Source organism: Notothenia rossii, assembly GCF_949606895.1.
Source record: "Notothenia rossii genome assembly, chromosome: 2".
Classification (NCBI taxonomy): Eukaryota; Metazoa; Chordata; class Actinopteri; order Perciformes; family Nototheniidae; genus Notothenia; species Notothenia rossii.
This window is the reverse complement of record NC_136904.1, coordinates 19,696,144-19,714,131: the sequence shown is the minus strand read 5'-3', so window position 1 is coordinate 19,714,131 and position 17,988 is coordinate 19,696,144. Positions and strand designations below refer to the sequence as shown.

Sequence of the window (17,988 nt, the reverse complement as noted above, 5' to 3'; positions counted from 1 at the left end):
TTTTGCAATTTTCTTTTTAATCTCTTACTTTGCAGTAGTTTTCAAAAAGCAATTATTCAATTTAGAAATATTTAATACAAACACTTTTGATAATTGATTAAACTTTTATACATTTTTTAAATGTCAAATGCCAAACAATTGTATGGTCCTTTAAATGTTAACCTTGCTGCTTTTCTTGTCTCATTTAGTAGCACAGTACGCATTGTGTTGTTGTAAACTGTGAATCTGATAATATCGCAATATTGAAGACGTTTCCTTGGCTTTTATAAAATACATTCTTAACTAATTTTCCTGGCATTTTATGGACCAATTTATTATCAGATAACCAGATAATGTAAAGAATAACACTTTTTATATGTCATTATTTGTGTGATTGACTCACTTTACCCTTTGGTGTTTTTTCATTTTGTCTGATTAAAACATGTCATATTTATGACTCTGTACGAGGTATTTGTCCCTTCAACATTTGTGTCTTTTTTTAGCCAGCTGGTCAACCCGACATACCCAGGTATTTCAGTAGAAATGCACCTGAAAAAGCACTATCAAAAAAATGTAGTCTGAAATGGCCTTGTCTAAAAATATGCCTGATTATAAATGGATGCACACATCCACAGGAGTAACCAGTTGGTATTTCCTTTTTCCTCATGAGTGTTAGAAGAATGGAGTTCCAGGAAAGTTATTATTTCCTTATTTTTTCCTTATTTTTACACAGTTCGACTTTCTACTAAATACTATGTTTTATCTCAGGTAAGCAAAGTAAATTGGATTACAGTTCTTCAATAAAGCCCCCACATAATCAACTCTTTTTGTAATGCTTTCTACAGGGCTCCAGAGGATTGGGAAAAGTACACAGTTTTGGCAAGAGGGATCATGCTATCAAAAGAAATCTCAACATCCCAGTGGTGGTGAGAGGCTGGCTCTATAAACAGGTGAGCTGGTGTTCCTCTGCTTTATTGTTAGTCTTAAAGAAAGACCCCATCTGCCATGAAAAAGAGAATGTGTGAGAACTTGGTGTACACACACACACACACACACACACACACACACACACACACACACACACACACACACACACACACACACACACACACACACACACACACACACACACACACACACACACACACACACACACACACACACACACACACACACACAAACACACGTGTAAGTGACCACATGTGTGTGATACATTTAGACACAACAGCTTTGTGCCAAATGCTGCAAATGAAAAATAAACTTATATAAATTGATTGCTTTAATTATATGAACAAAGCCTTCTCTCCCCCCTTGCTTTCCACTAACGGTCACTGTATTCCTGAACTACACTTTTAATGAAAAAGAGAATTAAAATGTGTTCCTGCGAGGAGGATTTCTTAACACGCTGTGTGTTGCGCTTCCCCTTTACCTCCAGGACAGCTCTGGAATGCGACTGTGGAAAAGGAAGTGGTTTGTTTTGTCAGACTACTGCTTGTTCTACTACAAAGGTGAGTCTATGAAACATGCACTTCATTAAAAATAAATAAATGAAAATGGTCGTACAAACATTCACATTCTCCTCTAAGGGAAGATTAGTATCGTGATTAAAACATGTTATGACTACATGTATGACATATATTGCTACTTCTTATTCTCCTCGACTTTCTCTTCCTACCACTTCTCCTTCCTTATTAACTTGAGTGTTTTATTACGGGATGTAATTTGTGCTTGTGTTGCCAGAGCATCTACCTCCTCTCCACAATTAATCACACTGAATAATAGATGAGCCACATGCCACCTCGTGCTTCATGCAGCCACATGGCCTGGACCAGACAGGAGTCACCCATGATATATGCCTTGCTAATTTTCCTGCTGTTCATAAATCTGCAGTCACTTGTAAACATCGTAAAAGATCTTGGCAGAATTAGAGATTGTTGTTTGGGATTTTACAATACTCTGTGTGTGTTCTCTCTTCACAGACAGCCGAGAGGAGACTGTGCTCGGTAGCATCCCTCTGCCCAGTTATGTCATTGCACCAGTTGAAGCTGATGATCACATAAACCGAAAATACGCGTTCAAGGTAACACTGAAGTGCCATTGAATCCGAGGTTATGTCAATGGGTGGAGCAAAACGTGTTTACTCCTGCAGATTGCATTGCTACATTTCTATTTGGTAGCATCCCTCACATACTGGTTTTCTCTACTGTGGTCTCGCAGGAAGGAAGAGTGGGTACTCCCTGCTGCAAATATCAATTTTTTCCATTGTTTTTTTGACAGTTTATGATTTACTATCAGGGCTGGTTATAGAACTTAACTTATGTTTCTATGGCTGCTTGTATAACAGCAAGCAGCCATGAAACTCTGATGTGTTTGGGAAGCCTTCTTATTTTGTTACATATCCAGAAAAGGTTTAGTATGAAACAAAATGTATCTAAGCAAAATAAGAAAAAGTAATGGTTTATTTCCTGCACTGAAACGGGGGTGTTTTGTATTTGATCACAGAAAAATTCAACTTGTGTTCACTTTTGGGCAAGAAAGATGTTGTATTCAACTCAGCATGTGACTTAATATATCTAGTCCAATTGTGTAGAGTGATGCTGAACTTCTGACCTCATGGTGGCTGATTTTTTTTTCAAACCCAAGGGTGGGTATTACTATAGATGGCTACAGTACATGCCTTTATGTATTCTGCTCACTTGTGAATTCTGATTGTATTAACCTTTTGTGATAAGGAGCAGAAGTACACTGGCTTTCGGTAGCCCTACCAGTGTAAAGGTTGCAGCAATGCAGTTTCAATACGGTGTGCACAGTGCGAAAGCTTATTTTTTTAATCTGAATGGCACATAATAACTCGCCTATAATACTTTACCCTATACACCCAGCCCACTCTTTGCAATAATGGCATTTGTATTTTTAAATGTGTGACAGCACTTTTCCTTAAATGCGGCAAAGTCATTTTCTGTTTTCTGTCTGCGGATTTTGCCAGCGGACTGAAAAGGATTTATGTATTTTGGTTACGGCAAGAGTGTTAACAGTATCCAGCTCCTCCTTTGTGGAAACACAGAGCTTGTTGCAAAGAACAATAGTGCCTGATGTTTGATGCACCACTGCAGCTTCAGGGCATTCTGTTGCAATCCTATCAGCTCCTTTGTACTTTGGCTTTTGTTCTGGGATCCTGTGTGTACTGTATGTGTGTCTGAGTGTGAGACATGTCTGTGTAAGCGTGAATGTGCAGTACATGTCTCCTGTGTTTTAAATATCATATAAGATACAATGGAATTTGTATGATAATTATGCTGCTGTTGGATAAATTAATTATGCATTCAGCATATTCAGCGTCTCTTCCCACCACTTGCTGGGGAGTATATGTAAGGTTAGGTTAAATGAGCCTGGGCTCTGCTGCATCACCCTGTATTTAAGAGATCCCTGTTCTCCCAGCTCTCTCTGAGCCATCATGCATTAAAGAGTAGGAGATTTCATTACAGGTATCCAAGGGGCTTTGGAAATTCTCTGTTACTGCTAAGTAAGCATGACAGCATCTCCGTTGTTGTCTGGTGTTGTTCAACAACAGGATTTTTAACTGTTAGAGTTGCTGACAGACAGTGTGTGCTGGCCTGAATAATAACACATGTAAACTGAGACTTGACAATGTAGTGTAAAGTAGTTATACTCAAGTTTACTTTAAGCACTGACGCCATGATGATGTGTCAGAGTGTAGTCTCCACTCTTTTGATGCTGAAACTCATTCTTGCTTCTGTGACGACTGCCATAAGACCACAGCTGGAGCCATTTATGTTCTTTCTAATTGAGTCAGCAACTTCCTGTTATTTTTCTCATCTTACTGTGTTTCTCTCATTCCCTGTTGGTCAATTGCCTCCCATTGTGACCCGGTGTGTGTGCGCGGGCGGAGTGAATACTGTTATCTGCAGGCAGTCGTCCTCAATCACACTGGCTTCCTGTCTTGCATGACTAGCTATTTGATTTCACTTCAGCCTCATCAGTTTTACTGCCACCCTCACCTCATTTTGTTTCATACTATGCTAGTAGCTGATGGATGCACATTTATAAATGTGCATCAAAGTTTCATCATGTACAGACATGACTACAGTTATCTATGGGCAACACCAGAGCACATTGGGTTCATTAGTTTAAGTAATTTGACAGGAATATATTTGGCAATGAATTTAAAAATGAAGCACATAGTCCCCCAAATCTAGGACAATGTGAGAGGACTACTACAAGACTGCAGTACCTACAGTAAACTGCTAATGCAAAATGTCCTTTGAGAAGAGGGACACAGAGAGCACTTCTTCACATCCTCAGTTAGCCAGAAACCGTTTTCAGAAATGTGGTCAATGTTGAACAAGACACTCACAATGCCAAGTTGATTTATTTGATCAGTCTCATGTACCCGGTGGTGGCTTTGGTATTTGTCTTGTGAAGCTGCCTATCATTTATCAATTGTCATTATCATTGGAGTGGTGGTTGTCTCAGCCATTTTTCTTTCAACCCTCTCTGATTTCATTGCATTACTTTGGATGTTTGTTGACATCAGCAACCCCCCTTGCTGTAAATCATTTGTATTTATGTTTAACAATAGACAATACAATATATGTGTTTTTTGTCTTGAAGCAGGCTCATTGTCAGATTCTTAGGTGTGATTTGCATTCACATATTGCCTAAAGATTGTTATAATGATTTCATTCCCTTTAAAGTCTTCCAAACTAATACATTCTGGTGATCATTGGTGGGTAAGGGTATTTTAAACAGCTCAAATACTTCACACAGTTTATTCACTTATAAGTTTAAAAATCACATTGACATGTGTAGATGTGAAGCCCGGTGTGATGTGCTGTGGACATTTTATTAACAGACTAATAAACGGGCAGGGCTCTCTTTAAATTAAGTCTATAGCACTTGGTATATAAGTGTATTACATATTTACCCTAACCCTTTTATTAAGGGTTAATGGAGGTATTTCTGTGAGGAAAATCAGGATTGTATTTTCATAATAACTGGACCCTTTTTCTTTCACTGTGGATAACCTCTTGCAGACTCTGCCTCTTTCTATTGAGCATGTTTTGGTATTTGACTTTGTGAATAATGAATATTATACTCTTTTGAAAAAAATGTCTGTATATAATTCATTTCATTCTTGTGATGTGAATGCTTTTGTTGCATTTTTGGCAACCATTCATGAATGTCGTTATTAGTTATCAATTCATGTGAAATAGCTTACACAAAAACATTGTGTGGAGCTCTGCAGTATTATTAAGCAAAACTACTTAATCTTTAGCACTCTTTTACTTATATTGAGTAGATACGTGCATGTTTTTGCACATTTAAATGAGAAGCTATGTGTAATACTATGAAGTAAGAAGAAATGTGGGAAAAAACAAATATGCTGCTGAATGCTCCTTCACTGTGGTACTGCTGGTTGTCTGCATCATAATTGTGTTGATTTGGTCCCTAACTGTACCAAAAAGCTTGGAAAGATTTACAACACGGCATAGAACTAATGAAAGGTAAGTTAATGTTTGTGCTAGGTGGTTATGTATATATTGACCAATAACAGGTGGCCATCATTTACTTTTTGTTTGCTGCAGCTGCTGTCTATTTTTTGTGGCCTAAAGAGAGTCTTTTCCTCAAGCTTTTGGAAAATAAAACCTGTGTTATGCTCTTTTTTCTTGCCAGGAACAGCACAATCTTAATGCTGTTTCTGCTGCAGCATTTTGTTCCCTCTCTATTATTATATTTACCCAAATGTTGCTGTAAAATGTGTCCCCACTGTCAATTTTAGTAAACACTTATCAGGCTTTCTGGCAGCTTTTTCCCATCTTCAGTAAGAAGTTCTCATATCCATCCTCTCTTTCTCCACCTCTCTCCCTTTGATAGGCGAGCCATACAGGAATGCGCTCCTACATTTACAATAAGAATTCTGTGATTGGCTCACAGGCAGAACACTGCGGGATGCGGACATATTTCTTCAGTGCGGACACACAGGAGGACATGAATGGCTGGATCCGGGCCATGAACCAGGCTGCGCTGATGCAGCAGAGTCACACTGTAAAGAGGTTGGTCTATCTCACCAGAGTACGATTAGTTTCTCCCGTTGGCTGGGCTTCGACTAACATTTCGCCCTCCCCAAAGCGCAGCGGTCTATGAGAACTGGATATGTTTTAGGACTAAATCATAAAGGCTCCCTGGGTGTCACAGTATTCAACCAAACAGCAATCATCCGTTTTGCTAAAGCATTTGTTGCTATAACTTAGGTTTCAAAAATGAACTTTTTTCAACCAACACGGGCTTTATTTTAACAGATTGAGCTGTCTTCTACAGCAGTTCCATCCCCGTCCATCTGCTCTGGGGTGTGTGTGTGTGTGTGTGTGTGTGTGTGTGTGTGTGTGTGTGTGTGTGTGTGTGTGTGTGTGTGTGTGTGTGTGTGTGTGTGTGTGTGTGTGTGTGTGTGTGTGTGTGTGTGTGTGTGTGTGTGTGTGTGTGTGTGTGTGTGTGTGTGTGTGTGTGTGTGTGTGTGTGTGTGTGTGTGTGTGTGTGTGTGTGTGTGTGTGTGTGTGTGTGTGTGTGTGTGTGTGTCCACATTTTTGTTGACAATGTTCACAAGCGATGGCATATATAGTCTGCAATGCAGCCTGACACTTTTTGGCTACTGAAACTGAGCCCTTTGCATTTAAAGCTGCATTAAGGTTTCTTAGATAGGCTGCGTGCACTACATGATTTAAATGGTCTTTGCAATGTCGCCTCCTAGTGGCTGATGTGGCTCAACACTGCTGATATTTGTATTTCAAAAGCACAGCATTTGATAAGACACCCCTTGATCCCTTGGAATTAAACATTATTACTATGGTATGTTTTGCACTTCTGAAGTCATAATAAGCTCTAACAGTACATTTCCTGTGAGATGTATGTGAGGTCATCATTTCTATATTTACTATATGGTCCCCATTAGTCACCTTATTGCTATTCTTTCCTTAATATTTCACCTCTAAGAACTTTTTGAAAGAACAGCACATTTCCTTAAGCTAAAGTCAAAGGGACATTTATGTTTAATGCGAATTCCCTCTGCATGCATTGTCATACAAATATGATAGAAACATACAGATAGAAAGTAATGTAATTTACCATGGTCTCTGAGATCTCTCTGAGAGAAACATAGTTATTAATCTTACTCATTGTTTAAGTGTCTCTGTGAATTGAATGGCAAATTACCTTAATTTGAGTGTTTATTGTGATTTTTATCCATTGTATAATGCCATGTTATCCCTCTTTTCAAGAACAGTGCTACATTCCATCATACTATAAAGTGAAAACGGGGAATTAAATGTTGAGTAAAGCCATTCATTTAAATTCTGAACAGGCAGGATTTACTTGTTTAATCCTAATTTCTTGATTTTTCAGAGAGTTGGAGAATCCAAAGAAGGCTGTGCAGCAGGCTGTACAGCAGGCTGTCCCACAGACCAACCACGTCCACATCAACCAGAAATCATCTCAGTCAGAGTGCCGTCGCAGGACAGAACCGGACATTGGGATCCACCTGGCTCATGGAGACGAGGTGAGGTATGGACTACAGATTCAAGGCAGGCCCAGCCAGTTGGTCGCAGAGGAAAGAGCAGAGAGACTCTCTCCAGACTCTGACGATGGTGCCGCCCACAAGAACGGACAGCAAACTGTAATCGAAGTGACTCTGCCTCCAGAACAGAATGGAAATATTGTCTATCAGAGGGGATTTGTGTCGCGCGGAGACCCTGGGAAACATGTGCAGAGAAAGAATACACTGGCTCAGGTGCAGCAGTGGGTCAAAGTTCACAAAGGGGACCCACCAAAGAGGTTAGTTAAGGCAGTTCTTAAAAAAGCATCATCAAAATAGATTTAAAAAAAGAGTAAATACCTCCCTCTAGTGGCTAATAAGAACAGTGGTGTATTTACATTTGTCTATTTTATTTAGAAAAATCATTGTCAATGTGGATAGGTTAAATTATATTGAGAGAGATCAAATAAAAAAACATACATGTGTTTTCTGTCTCAGTGCTCCCTCTGCTGAATACCAACTCCCTCGGCGGACTCCTCCATTAAAGCCCAAAGCCAGCACAGTGGATGCCTCCCATCAGTCATTGCCAAAGTCTCCCCGTCTCCCGTCAGGCAGCAACTCTCCTCCAGCAACATGCAACCTGCCCAGCGACTATAAGTACGCCCATGACCGGCTTAGCCACTTCCGCATGTCCACCGATGAGCGCACGGCCACTAAGGAGGGGATGGTGTGGCAGCTGTACGAGTGGCAGCAGCGGCAGCAGTTCCGTCATGGCAGCCCCACGGCCCCTATCTACACCGGCCCCAACTTTACAGACTCTTCATCTTTCAGAGTTACGGTGGAGATGCCACGTTCCCTCTCTGTCCCACCATCCCCTTGTGAAGTCCCACCGTCAATCCCCTCCTTCAAACCCCTGTCCCCTCGCAGGCCACACACTCCTTCAGACAGACGCACAGTCAGGCCCCTGGACAAAGTGGCCCCCGGGGACAGCACAGGATCCAGCTCCCCCGGCCACATCTGTCTTTCTCAGGTAGGACACCTGCCTAGGGAGGAGAGGCATCTCTGACTATTTTAGTATCCTTGGCAACATTTGTAGTAATGATATTGATATGATCATTATCAAAAAGGGAGTCGATAGGCATCTATTTTGATAATAAATTAATTGTTTGAGTCAGTTTTCAAGCAAAACATCAATCATTATCTGTTAAAGGATTCTGTAAACGTAGCATTTTCTGAATTCTTTTAATTTTATATCTCTATCATCAGAGTATCTTGGATCTTTTGGACTGTCGGTCAAACCAAAACAATTATAATTAAAGGTGACCTATCATGCAAAATGCACTTTTGTACGTCTTTTATACATGAATATGTGTCCCCGGTGTTCCAGGGAACTCACCAAGTGTCAGAAAACACAACCTTCTGTATTTTCCTCCATACCCAAATCTCTTAAAAAGGGGCTGCAACGGATCTGATACAGACTGATCCAGATTTGAACACTTCTCTGACATCACAGAAGTGGCGCTACGGCTATTGGGCCAACTCCACCAATCAGGAGGAGACAGCCACGGACATTGCCGTTCGAAAGCGCTGGAGACGCTGTAGTACATATACCAGGCCTGTAGATGGTGCTGTTCTCACAGAATCAGCCCATGCAAAGACAGTGTTAAATTGAGCGAAATGAGGAATGGCTAAAATGCATGATCTGTTTGGTATTTTGAAAAATAAAAAGTATAAATATGCCTTATATAGGTATGGTCCTACACTATATTTGAATAATATAGCATGATAGGTCCACTTTAATAATTTCTTAGTTGCAGCACTATCTAATACACAACATCAGTGAGTCGGTGATTCCCTCAAACTAGCAAAGAAGCGTGGTGATTACCAAAGAACACCGGTGGGTTTGTTTTCCAATGTGGTGTCACACCATATGTTTTAGTTGACAATAACAAAATATTATTTTACTGGAGTCCCGACCCAATAGTCTATCCATGGGTATAGATAATGGGTGGATAGAAGTCCTGTCTTTGATAAATGTATGTGCTGATACTCAGTAATTGGTGCTTTAACACTGTCAAACTTGCACATAGTAAACGTCAGTAGCCTGTCATTGGCATGGGACAGAAGCTAAATTTGATGATTCACATGCAGGGAGCCAAATGACAAAGGTCTCATTCTCACGGTAGCTCTGGATAGTGGATGTGAGGTAGCTATTGATGTGAACTTGAAGGGTGTTGTGAGCTCACAAGAACACCATGGGAAGATTAACACTAGGAGCATGAGAAGACTCTGCACACACTTTGATGCTCATGTGAATCATTTTCAGATTCACACAGTCCACACCCAGACGCCCTCCACAGGTGGTGTGAGCATGTGTGAGTAAAAGCTCTTCACCAATCCGGCGTAGGGCTCAGACAGCACCACTACCGCCGCAGGAGACAGAGCAAGGGGCCGTCCTGTCATCCACACCCTGCGCTGTCTTCCCACCACACCCTCCACATGTGAAAAGATCTCCCTCCAAACCATCACCACATTTGCCAACACACACAAGCCTCACAACCAACCCTTTGGCCTTACACAAGTAAACAAAGTGTCACAGATGCTCGGTTTCCGCCATCATTCATATGAATGTCAACGCACTAATTATAACCATAAAATACAGTGACGCACAATTATGAAAAACCCTTCAGAAGAAGATACTTTTTTAACAAAGGGAGCCACAGTGACTATGCATGGCCACTAAAGGGAGCGATGTTTATGGGAACTAAATTTAGTCTGCACTGAACTTCGTTTTTGTGCATCCAGCATCTTTCAAGCTTTCTCTCTGCGCTTAAGTAATAGCAATCTATCTGTATATCTCTGTGGGATATCATTAAGAAGTATGTTTTATTAGCGGCTAATCCAATTTGCCCAGGGCTCCTCAGCACCCTATAAACATCTCTACTGTATCTCAAACATCAGCAGCGGTCTCTTTCTTCTGATCTCGCATTTAAATAAAAAACCTATTATACAGCAAAAAAATAGTGGCATGGGAATCTCAAAGGGAATGGCTTACAGTGCTTCTCTTGCTGGTAGCAAACAAATGTTATTTTAAGAAAGCAGGTTTAGTATAATTTATGTGTAGTTAATTAAATCTCTTGTTGTTTGTGTCCTTTTAAGGTTCTTTGGTGGGCCTGGTTTTTGCTAATTCTGTGTGTTAAGCAAAAACGTCAAATCTTCCAAGCCCTGTAGCGTCTTAAACTCAGGGCACACCTTGTTTGGAATAAGAGTAGGAGTGATGAAAGGGAGAAAGGGATAGATGAAAAAATAAATCTGCTGTGTAGTCAAATTTGTTTGCCGACTTGGAGGCAATGGTTTAACTTTGATTCAGTTTGATAAAGTGTTCTATCTTTCCCTTCACACGTATTTGAAGATTACTTAGTCAATTAGCCATTCTGTTTGATTTTATGAGTTCTATAATAACAAGTTGATGTATTTTGTTTCTCTGCAGACTTCCCGAATAGAGAGAAGGTCCATGCCAGGCATGGGCTACATCACGCACACTGTCAGTGCACCCAGCTTACATGGCAAAACGGTACGTCTCTTTATTAGATGTATTACATAACTTTATTTTCTTTATTCAAGATGTCTTTCATGTAGGATTAATATAGTTTCACAGTGTGGTCGTCTAAGATAGCTTATCCAGGTTTGAACAGGAATTGTAGGGCTCATCTTGGTGACAGTGTCAAGTTGTAGAATCGGGGGCTGACTGATTTGTTAAACCCCCTATAAAGCTGGTTTGAATGCTATGCCATACGATATTTGTTTTAACGTTATCCGTTCTGATAACCCTTATCTTCAGAGAACTCCTGATGGCACAATAAATCATCCTCCCTCTCTCAGCTACTCTAGCTCAGCCACTGTACTGCCCAGATTGTTATCAAGTATTTTCTCTTATCCCTCTGCGCTTTCACTGGCCTCCGGGCCCCTAAACCCGGGCTTGGCTACAGCCAGAGGAGCTGACTCTGCTCCTCATTCAGCTTCGGAGGCACCAGGCCAAGATGGCTAGTGTGCATAGCCCCAGCGATGCATTCGCTCACCTGCAGCACCACCACAACGGCCTTCTAGGCCCCAGCATGCAGGTCAGGGGCCACTGTACTTCCCTAACCTCTTACAGCACACTGCAACTCCCTGCCAGTGCATTGTGGTCCCACTCTCCCCAGCCACTCCCATACATTACTTCCCTATCATTCATAAGACTGTGTGGCCTGTTGGTGTTGCTTAGTTGTCTTGTTAATGCAAGCATTTTGGCATGGGCTGTTTCACTTCAGACCGTCCAGATGAGTGTCTTTATAGTTGATGTCACTCTTCCACTTTATTCAAAACACGAAAAGCCTTCAGAGGCTTGTGTTATACTAACGTCAAAAGTAATATGCCATATTCAAAGCATGTTGTTTGTCAACTATGCCTGCATTAAATACATACCTTTGTTTGGTACATGTATAACCTTGCACAGCCACAAAAGCATTCATGTCTACATTTCTGTGTGCTCTGATAAATCTTCTGCTCTTGCTATTCTCATTCTGAAGCAGCCATCAGGCCACAGCCCCCCCCCCCCCCCACAGTAAGAGCCTGTTTACCAACAGAGCATTGCTGCTAGTCTAGCGAACCACAGTGGAGCTGCAACGGTGCTCAGTAATGACAACTCCACCCAGTTTCTAACATCCAACTCTGGCCATCTTCCATGCATATGAAGACATGTATACACTCAGTTTGACCACATGTCATGCACAAAAACCTGTGTTGCTCAGGTGTGTGTGAAGTTAAACACGAGGCATTAAATCAGTTTAAAATTGACATCATTAATTAATTAATTACAGTTGGGCTTTACTAACTATGGATACAAATACAGAGGTAGCAAAGTGAACTGTAATTGAGTTAATTCAAGTTCTGCTGGCAAATCCTAAACAGCAAATAAAAACCGTAGGAGTCGTCTGGTCACCCATTCCCCTCTGCAGCTTCATTTCAAATGATTTATCTCTCCACTGCTCATTCAAAGGCTGATGATACTTACATACAACTGAAGAAGGACCTGGAGTATCTAGATCTGAAGGTGGGCCCCAACAAAGTAAATGCCACTTTATCCTTTTCATCCTTTTCTCCATCTCCCTTGTCTGGACTGCACTCTCTTCTCCTGCTGCTGCCTCCAACATCTTTCCTCTGTTCTGCGCTCTGCTTTCTACTGTCTCTTTGCAATTGAAATGAACATGTCTTCTATTTGAATGTCTTCTTATGTAATTGACCATTTGAGCATCAAAAGTCATTTTTTCCTTTAATAATCTGGTGAATCCAACAAACAGTCTAATGTGACTGTCGTGAGGTGATAGATCTGTTTTGCTTCCTACAGTATAAATCATGATGTTCAGTTTGTCAAGATGCTTTCTATTGGATAATAGTAATCAGACAGTATTTTCAGGAACAGTGGGGTGATGCTGTTATGTCACCTTATTTGTGAAGGGAATTGAAGTTTTTACAAGCACATGGCTGAATTACTAGTCATGTGAACACCAATTCCTGTGTGAATGTTACAAATTCTCTTAATTCACTGACGCATTACTGCCATATTTAAGCTATCTATCTCATTTAGCCAGCTATTGGCATATTTTCCATTGACAAGGCATATAATCCTAATGAATTTGTATGTTTAAACACCACAATGCATCAATTAGAAATCTGGTTTGTGTTTTTGGAATGGAGGGGTGTCATCTAACGATGTACAGTACGTCCTATAACTCCTCTCCATTTGCTGTTTCAAAACAGATCCAAAGTATTGACCCGATGATCGTTTCAGTACACAATGTGTTTGAAAACTCGACTCCACACAGTTTTGGGTACTGTTGGAATGTAAGGACGGTGTGCATACAAAGTGAAAAACACCATTTCACTGCTTTGCAAAACGAATGTGATGCATCCCTGGAAATTATGAAGGATTTTGCACATGGATACCTTACTCCTATTGTTCACTGCGTGATACTCCAACACTGCTATGAGATGATGGGAAGGAAGTTATATTGGCAAAGAGCTTCCTTGCATGTTGTTAAGCATTTTTGAATGTATTTGATATCTTCAGTTTTTCTATGGTTTTGCTTGTTAAAGATGAACCAATGGTGCTCTTTAAGAATTATACGGGCGAAGTTACATTTTAAGGCCTCTAGTTTGATTGTGGTAGCCGGCAGAAATAGACATGCAGCAATGCGTTCAACGTGGATTTAAAAGAATACTAAGGAAAATTGGTATTGCACTTAAATATTGCAAAGTTAGCGATCTTGAGAGAGACAGCTTACAGAAAAATAGTCAACTTTCAGAATTAGAGTTTTTGTTTGACCATCCCTAAATCGTTAAGATTCTCATCTTTAAAACTGAATGTATGAGAATGAGAATGTAATTCAGTCTTTCTTTTCAAAACGTGTAGTCTCCAAGCCCCAACTAAAATATCCTGTCATCACTTAAATAATCTTCCCAGACTTCATAAAGCTTCCTACAGAACCACAGAATACATTATAGAACTGTTCTCACAGCCTGTGTAGTACTCCGCATGACGAGTAACTGACTTTGACATGCAAAATAGGTGGAATGCCCCTTTTACTGAGTCCCGTTCACACTGGTCCATACCGCTGTGCTGGGTGTTATGCTGATCCTGATGTGGGTGTGTTATGAATATTCCACCCACACTTCTCAGCTTCATGCATTACTTACTGTTGCAGATAACTAGAAGACGATATCTGTAGAACCCTGAGATATTAATCATATATCATATTATTATAATGATAACAAAAGAGGAATGTCAGTCCCTACAATAGAACGGATTATAGAAATATACAAGTTCCTGTAAAAGTATTTGATCACATTATGAATTACATAAAAGAAGGAAAAACAAAAGAAAGTATAGTACAATTATTGTAGAAAAAATAAACCTGACCAGATATGTTTTGAGTCCAGATGGGTATATAATAGGAATCAAAAAACCAATACCTCATGTTTGATGGTGCCCTGGTTAAATAGCCCACATCCAATAATGAAATGATCACAAAACAATAAAAACAAACATCAATCATATTCATATCGTAAACAGTGTTTCCCATAAAATGATCTAGTTAGTAATAAAATACAGTTTCATAAAGATGCTAACATGGCCACAGACTTTTGGCAGAGGATGGTGTTTCTTTTGCCAGTTTATTTGCTTAAAAGCAGATGTATCTAATTATTTAACTTACATTTGACAGATCTTAAAAATATATATGTTAAATGGTGATTAGATCCGTGATTTCAGTCTCATATCGCTGACTTTGCCACAGCTGTCTCTGCTCTCTGCCAGCATATAGAGTACAGCTAACTCCACTGCCATGAAACTAGAGGCCTTACAGTTGAACTTTTACGCCTTTTTAAATTATAAATAAAATGAACACAAGTAAATACATCTCCCACATGGTTCATATGAAGGACTTGGCTCTTGGACTTACTTAAAGCCATAAGCAGCCAGGAAAGAGCAGCTTTGGGGGTTTTAAGATTTTTCCGACCACAAAGATGCAGAACTCTCTCTGCATCAATGTTCTTGCACTTCAGCTCATGTTTTAATTTTGCGTTGTTTGATCTATATTTTTTTCCGTAATTTTTTGTAGATCCATCCAGCTTGATTTGTGTCGCATTCTTGCTGTATGTGGAAAATCCACACAGCTGTTGGAAGTACTTAAGTAGAGATACTCAAACTATGTTATTTGGTTATTGATATTAAATATTCTATTTTATTTCTGGCTATTGGGAATTTCAGGTTACTGGACGTGAGAATTTTAAAACAGAAAAACCATCAAGGCCGGTGAAAATAGCAGAAAGTGATGCTGATGTAAGTGAATCCTTTTCTTCTCAGGATTTAAAGACACAGTGTGATAATCGCCTTGTTTATCCGTCTTCTTATTATCTTGTAAGATCTACATTTCCGACTTCTCAGAATCCACTACAGAGCGGCGGCTGACTTTAGTCTGTCTTAACTGTGTGTTTCAGTGTGGTTTTGAAGTGTTCTTAAGTTGTGGTAAACAGAGGCTGCGAAGGGAAGGGAACGTGTGTACATTGCAACACTGTGGGGACACCCATCCACACTGCACAGTCAGGGCCTGAGAGTATCGACCACAGCTTTTATTTTCCTCCCTGCAATTTAAAGAGAAAAATACATGTAATGGGAATTTAAGATGTTGAGCTGTTACATTTTTCAGTTTGATTTGCCTGACCCTGCTTTTCTCGTTCTTTGTTTTCTGCTGAATAGAGGTAAATAAGATGGATGTCCTGGCTTTTCATCATTAGCATTGTTCCACTTTAACAATTTATAAGAAATTGCCAGTAAATTGTCTGAACAATGAATATTTCATGCAATTAAAAACAACAATATACAGCAGCAAAAATAAAAACAGCTTAATTATTAATTGAACAGAATGATAAATAGATCTGAGAAAGAAAATTCACTGTGTGAGAAAGACTGTGAACTAGGCAGTCTTATGTTGTTTTCATAAACACATAACCCATTTCTGGGAAAACAAATCTGTCACTCTCAATAAACACGGTTTTCTCCGAAAGTGAATGTGAAAATATGGATTTTTGATTATGATTACTTATAATGGGTATTACCAGATCTCACCCCCAAACTAGACAGTATAGACCCTTTTGATATTTCTCACTGCGCTGATGAGAGGAATTCCTCTGGGCTTTCCACATAGATGAGTCTTATTGACATATTTACAGACAGCGAAGACGGCGGCAGACGATCAATTTGTTTGTGTTGGAATATAGTAGCATGAAGACTAGAATGGAACAGTCGAGCTGAGTAGTAAACAGATTCCATATCTCATCAGCCCAGTCCCCGCTTGTTTTTCTGTTGCATTATGGCTATACAGTGAGTAATGGGAAGGAGAGATACATATAGATTTGTTTTCCCTCTCTTTTCCTGAATTCTTATTGTTTCCATGTCTTTCCTTCAGGTAAAATTAAGTCGACTATGTGAACAAGACAAGATTCTCCAGGAGCTCGAGGCCAGGATACGCACTTTGAAGGATGACAAGGTTCTTGTTTGATACAAATATAGAACTATCTTGTTGTACAGTATGTACAGTAATTGTGTGTGTGTGTGTGTGTGTGTTAGCCTGTACATTTGTCATCTATACATGCTTCTTGTTTCATGGCTGTTTCTCTCGTTTCCCTTTCTAGGACAAGTTGGAGTGTGTGCTGGATGTTTCCCACCAGCAGATGGAGCAGTACAGAGATCAGCCGGCACACGCTGAGAAGATTGCCTATCAGCAGAAATTACTACAAGAGGATGTTGTTCACATCAGGGCTGAAATATCTCAAGTCTCCACAGTAAGACTCAAGCATAACTACAAGTTGACTATACATAGGATGGAACGTACATCCTCTTTGATTTCTCCCTTAAAATGTGCATTTTCCATTTAGGTTTTGCAGGTACAATGCTGTAAAATAAACTGTTCAGACTGTCTCTACTTGTACATGCTACCACTTGCAGTATATTTTTGTTCGTTGGAAGCAAGAGGTTCACTTCTATTTTACGTTGTTCCCTTTTGACGGTTTCTGCTACTGTCACTATGTTTCATATTGACTGTGACTATCAAAATGAGTGCTCGGGGACAAACCTGACGCTACAACGAAACTAACAAGTATATTTCTCCATCACACTGCGTAACACTTTAGTCAAACATATTCATTGATATTGAAAACATTCCGTTACAAATACACTGCAAGTTTACACACACAAAAAAAACGATAGCATTTTTGGCTTTCTGTGTCAAAGACATTTCTGACCACATTGGTTATGCTCAAACATTTTGGACACTCAATGGACACAGTCAGTATATTATAATAATGACATGGAAACAACAGTTCAAATCAAGTGAATTATTATTTTTCTTTTAAGATTTCAAGTGATAGATCATGATAATACTAAACTAACTATCTACTCATGTGCTTACTTACTGTATGTGTAAAGTGTCACCGTCTCAAGGCTTTAACAAGAAGACCATTCATGTATCATTGGCTCATGAGATGAGGTGAGTATCTGAAGCTGTGTCTTGTCTCTTTAGAAAACGTGAAGTATCTCCTTCTTTGTTTTGTAGGAGATGGAGAACGCGTGGAATGAGTACAGCCGGCTAGAGAGGGACGTGGACTGGCTGCAGTCGGCGCTGCAGGGACAGATGAGCCGCAGCGACCTCTTTCAGGTCTGTGGCTCACTGATCTCTGTCGTTCCTTCTCATGGATGGGTGTGTGTGAGAATGAGTTACTCCTGATTTCATATACACAGTCAAAACAAATTATTATTCTAGAGGTTGTAATATGATGAGCTTCAAATTTAAACTACACTTTGCCTGGGTCCACAAGTGATTTTACAGTGTGTTAAAGATAACATGTTTGTATGTGTTTCTCTGTGA

The 17,988-nt window shown here is 39.9% G+C and overlaps 1 protein-coding gene across 23 annotated transcripts in view; it reads left to right on the top strand.

The window, feature by feature from the left end:
- Positions 1-17,988, top strand: part of plekha7b (pleckstrin homology domain containing, family A member 7b) — a 62,847-nt gene that overhangs the window by 34,006 nt on the left and 10,853 nt on the right. For 6 of the 23 annotated variants that reach the window (XM_079663187.1, XM_079663193.1, XM_079663176.1 and 3 more), the window contains 13 exons: positions 825-929; positions 1,415-1,487; positions 1,959-2,059; positions 5,875-6,053; positions 7,396-7,824; positions 8,024-8,555; positions 11,016-11,099; positions 11,515-11,646; positions 12,564-12,632; positions 15,333-15,404; positions 16,531-16,611; positions 16,757-16,906; positions 17,677-17,820. In XM_079663187.1, coding sequence (XP_079519313.1) covers positions 825-929; positions 1,415-1,487; positions 1,959-2,059; positions 5,875-6,053; positions 7,396-7,824; positions 8,024-8,555; positions 11,016-11,099; positions 11,515-11,646; positions 12,564-12,632; positions 15,333-15,404; positions 16,531-16,611; positions 16,757-16,906; positions 17,677-17,820 — 2,151 coding nt within the window. The remainder of the gene's footprint in view (positions 1-824; positions 930-1,414; positions 1,488-1,958; positions 2,060-5,874; positions 6,054-7,395; positions 7,825-8,023; positions 8,556-11,015; positions 11,100-11,514; positions 11,647-12,563; positions 12,633-15,332; positions 15,405-16,530; positions 16,612-16,756; positions 16,907-17,676; positions 17,821-17,988) is intronic. The other 17 variants (XM_079663198.1, XM_079663189.1, XM_079663179.1 and 14 more) reach the window with 11 other exon arrangements.